This window comes from Setaria viridis, chromosome 2 (genome assembly GCF_005286985.2).
Source record: "Setaria viridis chromosome 2, Setaria_viridis_v4.0, whole genome shotgun sequence".
NCBI lineage: Eukaryota > Viridiplantae > Streptophyta > Magnoliopsida > Poales > Poaceae > Setaria > Setaria viridis.
In genome coordinates, this window is record NC_048264.2 from 5945219 (window position 1) to 5957826 (window position 12608).

Consider the following 12608-nt stretch of genomic DNA (forward strand, 5'->3'; position numbering starts at 1 on the left):
ATGTTTGCCGAGACATAGCTTTCGGCTCACCCGTGCATCGAAACTTCATAATCGTGGAAAAGCGACTGTATGGATCAGCTCGAGGGGAAACAAAAGGGTTCGATCCTATAAGCCACCAATGTCAAATGCCGTTCATGGATGTTGCTAGCCTGCGTTAACCTTTACAGATGTTTGCCGAGACGTAGCTTTCGGCTCACCCGTGCATCGAAACTTCATAATCGTGGAAAAGCGACCGTAGCCACGGCATGTTATTTATAACGCCCCAGGGATCGGCTCGAGGGGGAAAACAAAAGGGTTCGATCCTATAAGCCCTCACAATTGTGGCGTGAGACTAATGCCAATTTACATGCTAATTATTGCCACGATCAGCTGCTAACGTGTAACTGTGTAAGGCTACCAGAAGCTAACGATCATATCTCCCAACTATCTAATGTTCACGTCTAGGTTTTATTTTTCAGGCATGCAGGCATTGATGAATGAACCGAGTACATGTTTAGCCTTGTTGCACAACCCAAAAAAAAGAGGCTCTCATCACATTGTATGACGAGCAGAGAGAGAGGCTGAGGGCAACACAATTTTGAAGGATGATTGAATAAGCCAGGGACATTAACGTGCTCAGCTCTAGAAATTTGGTAAATTCAACACCGCCAATTTTAAATTTGACAAATAAAAATATCTTTTTGATTCCGAGATGCTAGGTTGTCAAGTATATACCTAAATGACCCCATTAATAAAATGTTTGAAAAAATTACAGTTTCAAGCCCACACAATTTCCGATAGTAATAACATTAATAATGTTGTCTCAAAAAACAAATCCGGAACGTTTTTATTTGTCATCGTGCCATGTTGTCTGGTGCTAACTGCTCAGTTCATCAGAGTCGAGATTTGACATGGAATAGCCGGCAATGGCGGCTTGTTCACCTGCGCGGTGTCAGCCTCAGCGTGGAAGCGATCACCGGAAGCAGCAGCAAGAGCAGCCTCGTATTGAGCTCCAGCTACGCGGCGCCACCTGCGCAGGCCCTCGAGGACGCTCTCGCTGTCGTCGTCGCGGTCGCGGAAGGTCTCGCGGTCCTCCCTCGAGTCCATCAGGATTGAGGTCGTGAACAGCTCCACCTTCCAGTCCTCCATGCGCGGCAGGTTCGAGTGCCTGTACACGAACTCCCACACCTCCTGATGACCAAAGAAACACGTACGAGAAGCTCTTGTCAGCTACAGATTGTTGAGCAACAGAGAACGGCTAGTCGTCGTCATCAGTGACTCGTAGCAGAAATGCAGAATGCAATACACTTCGATCGACGGCGGGGATGGCGTGCGCGTGGTAGGCCGGCACGCCGGCAATCTCCCTGGCGCGGTAGTCCTCGTGCAACGCCCGCAGCATCTCCTCCTCCGGCGGCAGCGCCGCCTTTCCCCAGAGTACCAGGGCGACCCACCTCGCCTGCGCCTCGAAGAACCACGGCCCGAACACCCACATCGGCACGCCGACGAACGACAGCGACGGCGCCAGCGCCGGCGGGAACGTGTGCTCGTACAGCGGGCCGACGCGGTTGCCGTTGTCGACGGCGACAATCCCGCCCGTGTCCAGGAACGGGAACGAGTACCTGTACCCGGTGCAGTAGATGACGGCGTCAGCGGCGGCGCGGGAGCCGTCGGCGAACGCCACCGTCGTGCCGTCGTCGCACAGCTGGTCCACCGGCGGGTGCCGCCGGATGTCGGCGTGGTTGGCCAGCATCTTCGACACTGCCGGCGGCGGCCTCGCGGCGTCCTCCACGGACTTGGCCGCGAGGTAGACCTCGTTGGCGACGCCGCAGAGCTCCATCGCGATGTCCAGGCCACTCGCGCCGCAGCCGACCACCACCACCACCTCGCCGCGGAAGGGCTCCGGCTCACGGTACGAGTGGCTGTGCAGCTGCCGCCGCCGCCAGGACTCCATTCCTTTAATGCTTGGCAGCCGTGGCTGCGATAATGGCCGCTGGCGACGACCACGGCGTCGAACACCTCCTCCACGGCCACCCCGTCTTCACTGCCGTTCGGCTCGACGTGCACGGATCTCACCAGCCATTTCACGTCGCCACTGCAAGCCTCGCGCGGCGGCGCCATGGCGACGCGCACGACGCGGGTGTTGAGCCTGACGGCGTCCTCGAGCCCGAACGCGGCGCAGAAGTCCTTGAGGTACCAGTAGACCTCGCGGTGGCCCGGGAAGCGGCGGGCGTCGGGGCCGGGCCTGGGCACGAACTGGAAGTTGGAGAAGCCCATGCACTCGCGCGGGCTGATCAGCCGCACCGACGCGTACACGCTGCCGTGCACCTTCACCGGCGCCGTGGCCCCGAGCGGGTCGTCGGCGTCGGTGCGCGAGCCGACGACGCACACCTCCTTGGGCCTGTCCGTAGCCATATCGATCCACGAGATTGATGGATTCACCCATGCATGCAACTATTGCCTCTGACATTTTATCAGTGTTGTGTTCGGGACAGTAGCTAGGTATAAGCTTTGTTTTTTATTTTAAAGCTCGTGGATCGCATGCGCCGATTTTGTGTATGTTATTGTTGCATTTGGCACTCAACAAGATTTTTAGATAGAGTACGTGGTATTAAAATGTAAGTAACCATGGAAATTAATGGTAGGATGCAAGTAATCACATGTTAATAGATTTCTCTTCAATGCCAACCACGCACATAAAACTAGAAGGTAGGCCGTGCACATAAAACAACCGGTATGAGTATGACTTCAAACTGTCATATTAATTATCATAATAATAAATAATTTTTTCTTAGCAAACAATGATGACCTACATCTAGATCATATATTTTACTCATCCATCCCAAATTATAAGTCATTCCAAGAATCTTGGAGAGTCAAAGTATCTCAAGTTTGACCAAATTTATATGATAATATAATAACATTTATGATGTCATCTAAGTATCATTAGATTCTTCATCAATTATATATTCATAGTATACCTATTTGATGTCATAAATCTTTATAATTTTCTCTATAATTTTGATTAAACTTGAGATGCTTTGACTCTCCAAGATTCTTGGAATGATTTATAATTTGGGATGGAGGGAGTAAGTTGTTTTTGTCGTGGTGTCTTCCTCATAAACACCAACAATGCACTTCCGCTTTTCCTGAGCACGTGTAGTCCATAGTTGTTTTTTGTTCAGCTCGGCCTCCATAAACTGGGATCCCCTTGCATAATGGCTATTTACCTTCATCTTGACATCCATAATTATTTTTGCCTAGACTATTTATTTACGTATTCACATGGTGCCTCGCATAGTCCCAACCATCCTCCTGCAGGATCGATCACTGCAGTAGACTGTGGGGTTTTGCCTTCTGAACAGAACAGTGATACTGGGATGCGGAAGTGAGGTCGCCGGTAAGAACGACATTGCGGTCTTCCTGTTTCCTGTAGCGTGGAGCAATCTTAGGCCCTATTTAGCGGGCATATTTCAGCTATTTTGTAAAGTTTGTAGTAAAGCTATTTTGTAATCTAAAGTTAAAATGAACTAGAAGTCGAGTGAAATCAGATTTTTCTTTTACTTCACCAATTTTGACTACACAGGTAAAGTCTGTTTTGGCATTTTGGGAGAAGCCTTCCCAAACTTCCTTAATGTGTTAGCCACTTAGGCCCTGGATGGTGAAGCTGCGACGGACACTTCAGCTATCTTCATCGCGCATCTCAATTCTCAAATAATTTATATGAACTAGATGGAGCACTTAGCTGTTAGAGTGCAATAGTGGTTGAGACAAGACAACCGCAATTTCTTTTGTCCTCAGGTGGGTTGGGTGTAGCATCTATTCCTCTCCAAGGGAAAAAGTGCACCTAGCAAATCACTAGAGCAAAACATGATGATGCTTGCACCTTAGTTAGGTAGACATTACAATATTACATTAAAATAACCTCGCGCTGCGCGTGGGCAACAAATTAATCCTAGTTTGGACCTACTACAGTGTACATAATATAGATGAACGTCCGGGGCGCATGCCTGGATCCATCGACGTGGACATGGCTAGCATGAGGCCGCCTGCTGAGCCCAAGAAGGTATGCGTCGTCGGCGCGGGCATGTCCGGGCTGGCGGCGGCGCGCGAGCTGCGGCGCGAGGGCCTCGCCGTCACGGTCCTGGAGCAGTGCGGCGACATCGGCGGGCAGTGGCTCTACGACCCTCGGACCGACGCCGACGACCCGCTCGGAGCCGCGGTGCCGGTGAATGTGCACAGCAGCATGTACGCGTCCGTGCGGCTGCTCAGCACGCGCGAGACCATGGGCTTCTCCGACTTCCAGTTCGTGCCCAGGCCCGGCGCCGCCGGCCGCGACGCGCGCCGCTTCCCGGGACGCCGCGAGGTGTACTGCTACCTCAAGGACTTCTGCGCCGCGTTCGGGCTCGCCGACGCCGTCAGGCTCAACACCCGCGTCGTGCGTGTCGCCATGGCGGCGCCGGCGCCACGTGAAGCCTCCGGCGGCGACGTCAAATGGCTGGTGAGATCCGTACACGTCCAGCCGGACGGCAGCGAGGACGGGGTGGCCGCCGAGGAGGTGTTCGACGCCGTCGTCGTCGCCAACGGCCATTATTCGCAGCCAAGATTGCCCAAGATACAAGGTACCTAAACCAATATAATCCAACTGCTCACTACATAGTATTACACTTGCAAATAAACCAACTCTCGCCTGCTCGATCGATCTCGATCAGGAATGGGGGAATGGAGCCGGCGGCAACTGCACAGCCACTCCTACCGGGTGCCGGACCCCTACCGCGACGAGGTACGGAGGAAGAATCCACAGCAAAAGCCATTCATTATTTATGCTCCGCTTGCTTGGCAGCCTGACAATAGTCTTCGTCTCCGGCGACGGAGCGCAGACGGTGGTGATCGTCGGCTGCGGGGACAGCGGCCTGGACATCGCCCTGGATCTCTCCGGTGTCGCCAAGGAGGTTCACCTCTCAGCCAGGACCGTGGGGGACGCCACGACGCCGGCGGTGTCCAATATCCTCGCCAACCACTCCGACATGCACCTGCACCCGCAGGTGCACCGCCTGTGCGAGGACGGGCGGGTGGTGTTCGCCGACGGCTCGTCCGTCGTCGCCGACACCGTCATCTACTGCACCGGGTACCTGTACTCGTTCCCGTTCCTCGACACGGGAGGGGTGGTCACCGTGGACGACAACCGCGTGGGCCCCCTGTTCGAGCACACCTTCCCGCCGGCGCTGGCGCCGTCGCTGTCGTTCGTGGGAATACCGATGAGGGTGTTCGTGCCGTGGTTCCTGGAGGCGCAGGCCAGATGGATCGCGCGGGTTCTGTCCGGCACGGCGGCGCTGCCGCCGGAGCAAGACATGCTGCAGGCGGTGCAGGAGGACTACCGCGCCAGGGAGATGGCCGGCTTGCCGGCGAGGTACTCGCACGACATCGGCATGTTCAAAACCAGTGTACGCACCATCCTTACCAACCTTTGTGTGATACGGATTAAACATTTTTTAGAAAAAAAATTGACCTTGTGATACATACAAGAGAATTTGAACAGTTTTATGCTTAGATGCAAATGAGCTATTCTGTATAGTAGCGCTGATATGTTTAATTCTATCTTGGGTCAGGAGATCCTCGAGTTCGTCAACAGGTACACGGACCTCCCAAACATGGAGGATTGGAAGATGGAGCTGTTATTGACTACCTTAGGGAACATGAAGGACAACCGCGAAACCTTCCAGGACCGTGACGACTACAGTGAGAACGTCAATCAGGGTTTTCAGAGATGGCTCTCCTTAGCTGGTGCCCAATATGAAGCTGCCATTGCTGCTGCTGGTGGTGGTGGTGATGACGCCGGTGGTGATGCTGCGCAAGTGCAGCAGAAGCCATTGCCGCTCCATCTCAAGTCTGAACTCTAAACTCTGGACTGTTCAGGTGCATTTCCACTGCTTGAACGACGAAATGTTTACCCGTGTATGGACAATTAATTATTCATCTGTTAAATCTAATAATTGTGTAATGTACTGCCACCTTAATACTATCATTATTTATACTTTACCTTATCATCTCTCCACTTTCTATAACTATGATGTCTAGACATAAATTATACTCCCTCCATTCCAAATTATAAGTCATTCCAAGAATCTTGGAGAGTCAAAGCATTTCAAGTTTGACCAAAATTATAGAAAAAATTATAAAAATTTATGACATCAAATAAGTATACTATGAAAATATAATTGATGAAGAATCTAATGACACTTAGTTGACATTATAAATGTTATTATATTATCATACAAATTTGGTCAAACTCGAGATACTTTGACTCTCCAAGATTCTTGGAATGACTTATAATTTGGGACGGAGGGAGTATCTGGGACCACCATAATGTTGGGCTCTACCGTATCATCCACTTTTCTTTCTAACCCCAGTTGAGTGACTTTTGTTTAGGCTACAATATAATGTTCCATCAATTGCGCATTCCTGCCCTCCACTCTCGCCTTCCTAAATCCACAGCCTCGAGCCACATGTTTTCAAGCCTTGTGCAACAACTAGACTGTGCGCGCTGCCGTCATGTGAGGCTTGTAGAGTGGCTACTCGAGCGTGAATTGGCTGGTGAGATCCATACACATTGCGCCGACGTGCAGTGAGGATTGGGTGGCCGCAGAGGTGTTCAATACCGTTGGCATGGCTTGCATACATGTGGAGCTAAGATTGCCACGTAGGAGGTGTTCGATACTATATATGGGCATCGTCGCCAACAACCAATAATTGCAGCTATGATTGCCAAAGACACAAGGTACCTAAAACAATATAATCTAACTGCTCACTATATAGTAAAATATGTGCAAATCAATCAGCCCTAGGCTGCTCGATTGGTCTGGGTCAGGGATGGAAAAAAGGAGCCGGTTGCAAGTGCACAGCCACTCGTACCGGGTGTCTGACCCTACCGTGATGAGGTACAGATCGGAGGCAGTGCAAGCCATTCATTTGTACTCTTCTTGCTTGGCTGTGATGGGTGCCTGAATAATTCATATTTCAAAACATGTGTGTTGTATTTTAGTTGAACCTTCAATGCAGTGTTTAAACGCTATAGTTACTGGTCGGACAAAACACGACTTTGAAAAGGAAAAAAGTATATGTTTTTTCGCTTATTCATCTTCATTCTTGATCTAACGGCCTAGTTCTTCTCCAACTAAACCCTATCTTCCTGGCCACCTTCTTCACTCCCGACTATGAACTAGCGCTGATGCTGCTCGCCAAATCCGATGCCAGCAGGCTCCTAGTTCAGTCAATACCTTTCTCCCCAGATCTATCATGTGTACAACTCAGAGACAGACACAAAAATCTACAGTAACACTGACAAATCTTAGGATAATATAATCTTGGTGATGGCAATATGAAAATATTGTAGCGCGGGTGACCGCCGTCTTCGTCACGCTTGTGTCGACCCATATCTGTATTGGCTATGTCGGCTGCTCAAGATACTATGGAAAAAGCGCCTTCAGTACCCGTTCCTAACCCCCTTTACCGGTTGTACTAGTTGTGCAATCGGTATTGCTACTTTGGAACTAAAGGGATCCTTTTGTACCGGATCAAATAACCGGTACTAAAGGGGGGCCTCTAGTACCGGTTGTTTATACCAACCGGTACTAAATTGGCTGCCACGTCGCGCGTGCCGAAGCCAATTTTGTACTAACTGGTATAAACAACCAATACTGAAGGTCTTTTTTCTTTTCTATTTCTTTTCTCATTTTATTTTCTATTTCTTTATTCTATATTAGTATTTCGTATTTGCACTACTGGAGAAATCGCTTCTGGTACCGGTCCGTAACACCCTCTAGTACGGGTTGTGCAACCGGTACTGGCAATCCGGTACTAGGGGGGTGCTTTAGTACCGGTTGAAATAACCGGTACTAAAGGTAGTACCGGTTGGGGACCGGTACTACCTCTTTATCTTCATAGTTCACTTTAAGCCCATACCGGCCCAATTGCTCCAGCCTTCCAATCGGCCGATTTCCACCAACCCCATCCGCGGAAACACTGCAGCACCAATCGGCCGATCCTCAACTGTAGCATCAATCGGCCGATTTCCAATCGTGACCTCTGTGTCTTGCCGCATCTCCTGATTTCTTCCTTTCTTGACGCCAATTTCACACGTGTCAAAATCTGGCATCAACATCTTCTTTAATATTTTCAGTTCTTTTGATTTCATCATATTTTAATGCTACATGTATGAGTTACAGTGTTAAAAACCTAACTTGATATGTTCCAGTAAATCTATAGATGTATGCTCCTGTAAGTAATATTAAGTCTGATTCTAGTGATGTATTTTATGCATTGTTCCAGTAAGTCTGATTCCACTAACTTGATATATTCCAGTAACTTGATATGTTCCAGTTGTTGGGGGAAATATTAACGATCTCCTAAATACCGCTTAAAGCGACAATCATGAAGGCCCAGTCCCATCCGGGATAACGAAATCGCCGTCAAGCCCAACATGAGTGGGACTCCGCCTCGCCCGACCGCGGTCCCGGGGTCGGGAGCGTCCGACCTCTCGTCGCAAGGCTCCACCTCGTCCGACCGCGATCCCGGGGTCGAGAGCGCCCGACCCCTCGCCACAAGGTTCCGCCTCGCCCGACCCTAGGCACGGGGGTCGGACTCACTGGGGTCCACAAGACGGATATCCCCCTCGAGCGCGGACCGGATGATCAGGGTAACGATCCCGTGGGTCCCCCTTGTCGACCTAGGTCTGGCAGGAAGAAGGGTGATCGCGCTCCTCACGCAACCCGCTGCAAGTACCCATGCACGACCACACTGTACAAGCTACAGTACCGGCGGCTTCCTTCCATTCGCCGCAGGGTACTCATGGCCTACGTCGTCCGGAGCAGAGGGAAGACTCGCCCGTTCTCGGGTCCCGCGCGCCCGGCAGCAGGGATGTGACGCCCGCTCTCCGCGAGCCATCATTAGGACGGCGGCATCCGCCGTCCCTCCCAACGGACACCAGAGTGGCGACAAAATGCCATCATCATGACCCGACGGCTACAAACACCGAAGAGGCCATCTGCAGGGCGCGACGACAGTTGGCGCACGACCGCTCTCCTCCTCCAGCATACGCTCCGGCAGACGCCGAAGGCCGGCGAGGACGCCGGGCACCTAGGAACTTGATCCCTCCCTTCGTGTTGTATTTTTACCCTACTACGTTTAAACTCTTTACTGCTCTCATCACTCGGTCTCACCTGTAACCCCGGCAGTCCCCTTACGATATAAAAGGGGCATCGGGGGCTAGAGACGGGGGTCGGATTCTTCTCCCCCCAGACAACAGCACACTCTGGCATCTCCTTAGAGCACGAGCACCTTCAAGAGACCTGGGATCAGTCCCTCTCTCGCCGATCTGTAACCTCTACTACAGAACCCCGCGTGGGCAACACGAGCAGCCTCGATACTGGATGTAGGGCTTCCCTTGCCCGAACCAGTCTAACCCCATGTCTCCCACGCCACCATCCAAAGCCTTACGCGCATAAAAGAAATTTACTAGTCTAAGTCTAGATCCGCAAATCTTGACAATGACAGTTGACGCGCCAGGTAGGGGACCTTTGCGCGTACATCTCCGGCTTCAGATGGCCAATCACGATATCAGCTTCGCCTCGGGCTCCCTGATTCGTTTCGGGAGTCTGGACTTCCTCGCCACCAGGGAAGGGATCGAGCTGATCCCTATCCTCGTCTTGCCCGCTCGTCCCGCGATCCTTGGCCCCGCCGCCGGGGCAGCGGCGAGCGGCCGGGCGCATACCAGAGGGTCTTTCCCAGGAGGACGGCTTTTCGGGCTACGCAACGCCGCGGAGACTTGCGGCCGCCTCCTAACACGGTCCATGACCATGTCGCCCGCGAGCAACGAGCTCGCAGGCGTGGCGAGGACGATCTCCGACGCCAGCTCTACCAACGGGAGCCCCCACCCCTCGCGTGAGTGCCTCATGGCCGACGTGCACTCCGAGGGGTCCAACGACAACGACGCCAGGGGGAGACAAAGGACTCCCCCCTCGCGTGCCGCGGCTACGACCGGAGCCTTACCAAGGGCCCCGGAGTGCTCTCAGCAGCCGGAGGCGCGCGCAGCCTCCCGCCAAGAGGTCGAGCGTCCCCACCACGAGGGCGGAGCACGACAACGGGCCCGCGACGTCCAGCAGCGCATTTGCGCGGACGAAGAGCGTCCACAGCTCTTCGCCCATGCCAGCCAAAATGTCGCAGCTGCGGCGGCCTTGCTCCGGCAACTCCCCGAGCCGGCGACGCCCGAGGAGCGACAGGCACGCCAAGAGATGTGCAACTTGCTTGAATGCGCCGCCGTCCAGCAGGCGGAAATTTCCGCGTCCCGGTGACGCGGGCAGAACGCCAGCAGGGCGACGCCCGACGTGCCCCCGGAGAGACGAGGGGAGTCTGTCTACCAGCCCCCTCCTAGGGCAAACCAGGCCGCATCCGCCCGACGGACACCACCACCCGCGGGAGGCGGGGCTCGATCCGTTCACCAGTGCGTCGGCCCCATCCGCGACGCCCGTGACACCCTGAACGCGCGGAGGCGCTCCCACGCGGACAGGGAGGACGGGGTAGATCGTGGCTACCACGTTCACCGCGGCGGGTGCTACGACAGCGGGGAAGACCGCAGCCCGAGCCCCGGCCCGGCTGGGCCCCGGGCCTTCTCTACGCGCATCTTGAACGCGCCCTTTCCGCCGCGCTTCAGGCAACCGACAAATGTAGCCAAATACTCAGGGGAGACGAACCCTGGGGTTTGGCTCAGTGACTACCGGCTTGCATGTCAAGCTGGCGGGGCGGACGATGACCTGTTCATCATCCGCAACCTACCCCTCTTCCTGGCCGACTCAACGCGAGCTTGGCTGGAACATATCCCTTCGGGACGGATCCGCTGCTGGAACGACCTGAAGGAGGTCTTCATAGGAAACTTTCAAGGCACGTACACACGCCCCGGCAACTCCTGGGATCTCCGGAGCTATCGCTAGGGAGCGGACGAGTCCCTCCGGGATTACATCTGGCGCTTCTCCAGGAAGCGCACCGAGCTCTCCAACGTCGCGGACGCCGATGTCATAGGGGCTTTCCTAGCAGGAACCTCCTGCCGGCCCCTCGTCCATGAGTTGGGGCGCCGAGGCCCGCGAACCACGGAGGAGCTCCTCAACATTGCCATCAGCTACGCCTTGGGCGAAGTGGCTGTTGGAGTGATCTTCGACCGCTCCAAAGGTAAGGCAAAGCGGGAGGAGGATGTTGACGAAGGCACCTCCAACCGCCAGCAGAAGAAGAAGGGCAAACAGCGGCGCGAGGCTCCCCTCGTGGCCGCTGTCGAGCGCAAGCGAGGGCAGCCACCCCCCGAGGGCACTCCTGGCTTCTTCGACAAGCTGCTTGAGGGACCGTGCCCGAACCACGAGTTCCCCGCGAAGCATGCCTACAAATACTGCAACCTCCTGAAGAGGTACTTTGTGGGCAATCCGGTGAAGGGCGACCGGAAGCGGAAGCCCGATGAGGAGAAGAAGGGCGACGAAGAGAAGGAAGATGGCTTTCCCAAGGTGGACGGCTGCTTCATGATCTTCGGCGGCTCGGCGGCGTACGATTCCAAGCGCCAGCAGAAGCTGGAGCGCCGGGAGGTCTACGCAGCCGAGCTGGCAACGCCGGCCTTCCTCGACTGGTCGGGACCGGCCATCACCTTCGATCGGTCCGACCACCCTGGACGCGTCCGGCATCCAGGACGCTTCCCCCTCGTCGTCGACCCCATCATCGGCACGACGCGCCTCACCAAGGTGCTCATGGATGGGGGTAGCGGCCTCAACATCCTCTATGCCAAGACCCTCGACGCTATGGGGATCGACCGTTCCTGCCTCCATCCCAGCAAGGCGCCGTTCCACGGCGTCGTGCCGGGGAAACAGGCAATGCCTCTCGGGCAAATCGACTTGCCCGTTACTTTCGGGACCCCCTCCAACTACAGGAAGGAGGTCCTCACCTTCGAGGTGGTGGGGTTCCGCGGAACCTACCACGCCATCTTGGGACGGCCATGCTATGCAAAGTTCATGGCCATCCCCAACTACACCTACCTCAAGCTCAAGCTGCTGGGGCCCAACGGGGTCATTACCGTCGGCACGTCCTTTCAGAAGGCGTATGAGTGCGACGTGGAATGCTGCGAGTACGCCGCGACCATCACCATCATGAGTGATCTGGCGGTCCAGCTCGCGGAAGACACCGAGGGCCGGCCCGACTCCAAGCAGCCGGCCACCTCCTTTGAGCCCACCGAAGGCATCAAGGAGGTCCTCCTCGATCCCAGCAGCTCCGACGGCGGGGTCGTGCGGATCAGCGCTACCTTATCCCCCAAATAGGAAAGCACGCTCGTCGACTTCCTCCGCGCAAACAGCGACGTCTTCGCGTGGAAGCCCTCGGACATGCCCGGCATTCCGAGAGATGTCGCCGAGCACTCCTTGAACATCAAGGCCGGCTCCAAGCCAGTGAAGCAAGGACTGCGCCGCTTCGACGAGGAAAGGCGCAAGGCCATCGGCGAGGAGCTCTAGAAGCTTTTGACGGCCGGATTCATCAAGGAAGTGTACCACCCCGAGTGGCTAGCTAATCCTGTACTTGTACGGAAAAAGAACGGGAAATAGAGGATGTGT

General features: G+C 54.4%; 1 protein-coding gene and 1 pseudogene across 1 annotated transcript; one reads left to right on the top strand and one right to left on the bottom strand.

The window, feature by feature from the left end:
• Nucleotides 1-228: 228 nt before the first annotated feature.
• LOC117843415 (flavin-containing monooxygenase FMO GS-OX-like 8) lies at nucleotides 229-2454 on the bottom strand (annotated as a pseudogene).
• A 1476-nt stretch (nucleotides 2455-3930) lies between these two features.
• LOC117843413 (flavin-containing monooxygenase FMO GS-OX-like 8) lies at nucleotides 3931-6020 on the top strand. Its single transcript, XM_034723996.2, has 4 exons — nucleotides 3931-4598; nucleotides 4689-4759; nucleotides 4857-5420; nucleotides 5586-6020. Exons 1-4 carry the CDS (start codon nucleotides 3983-3985, stop codon nucleotides 5874-5876), a joined length of 1542 nt encoding a protein of 513 aa, XP_034579887.1. The 5' UTR covers nucleotides 3931-3982; the 3' UTR covers nucleotides 5877-6020.
• The last annotated feature ends 6588 nt before the right edge of the window (nucleotides 6021-12608 follow it).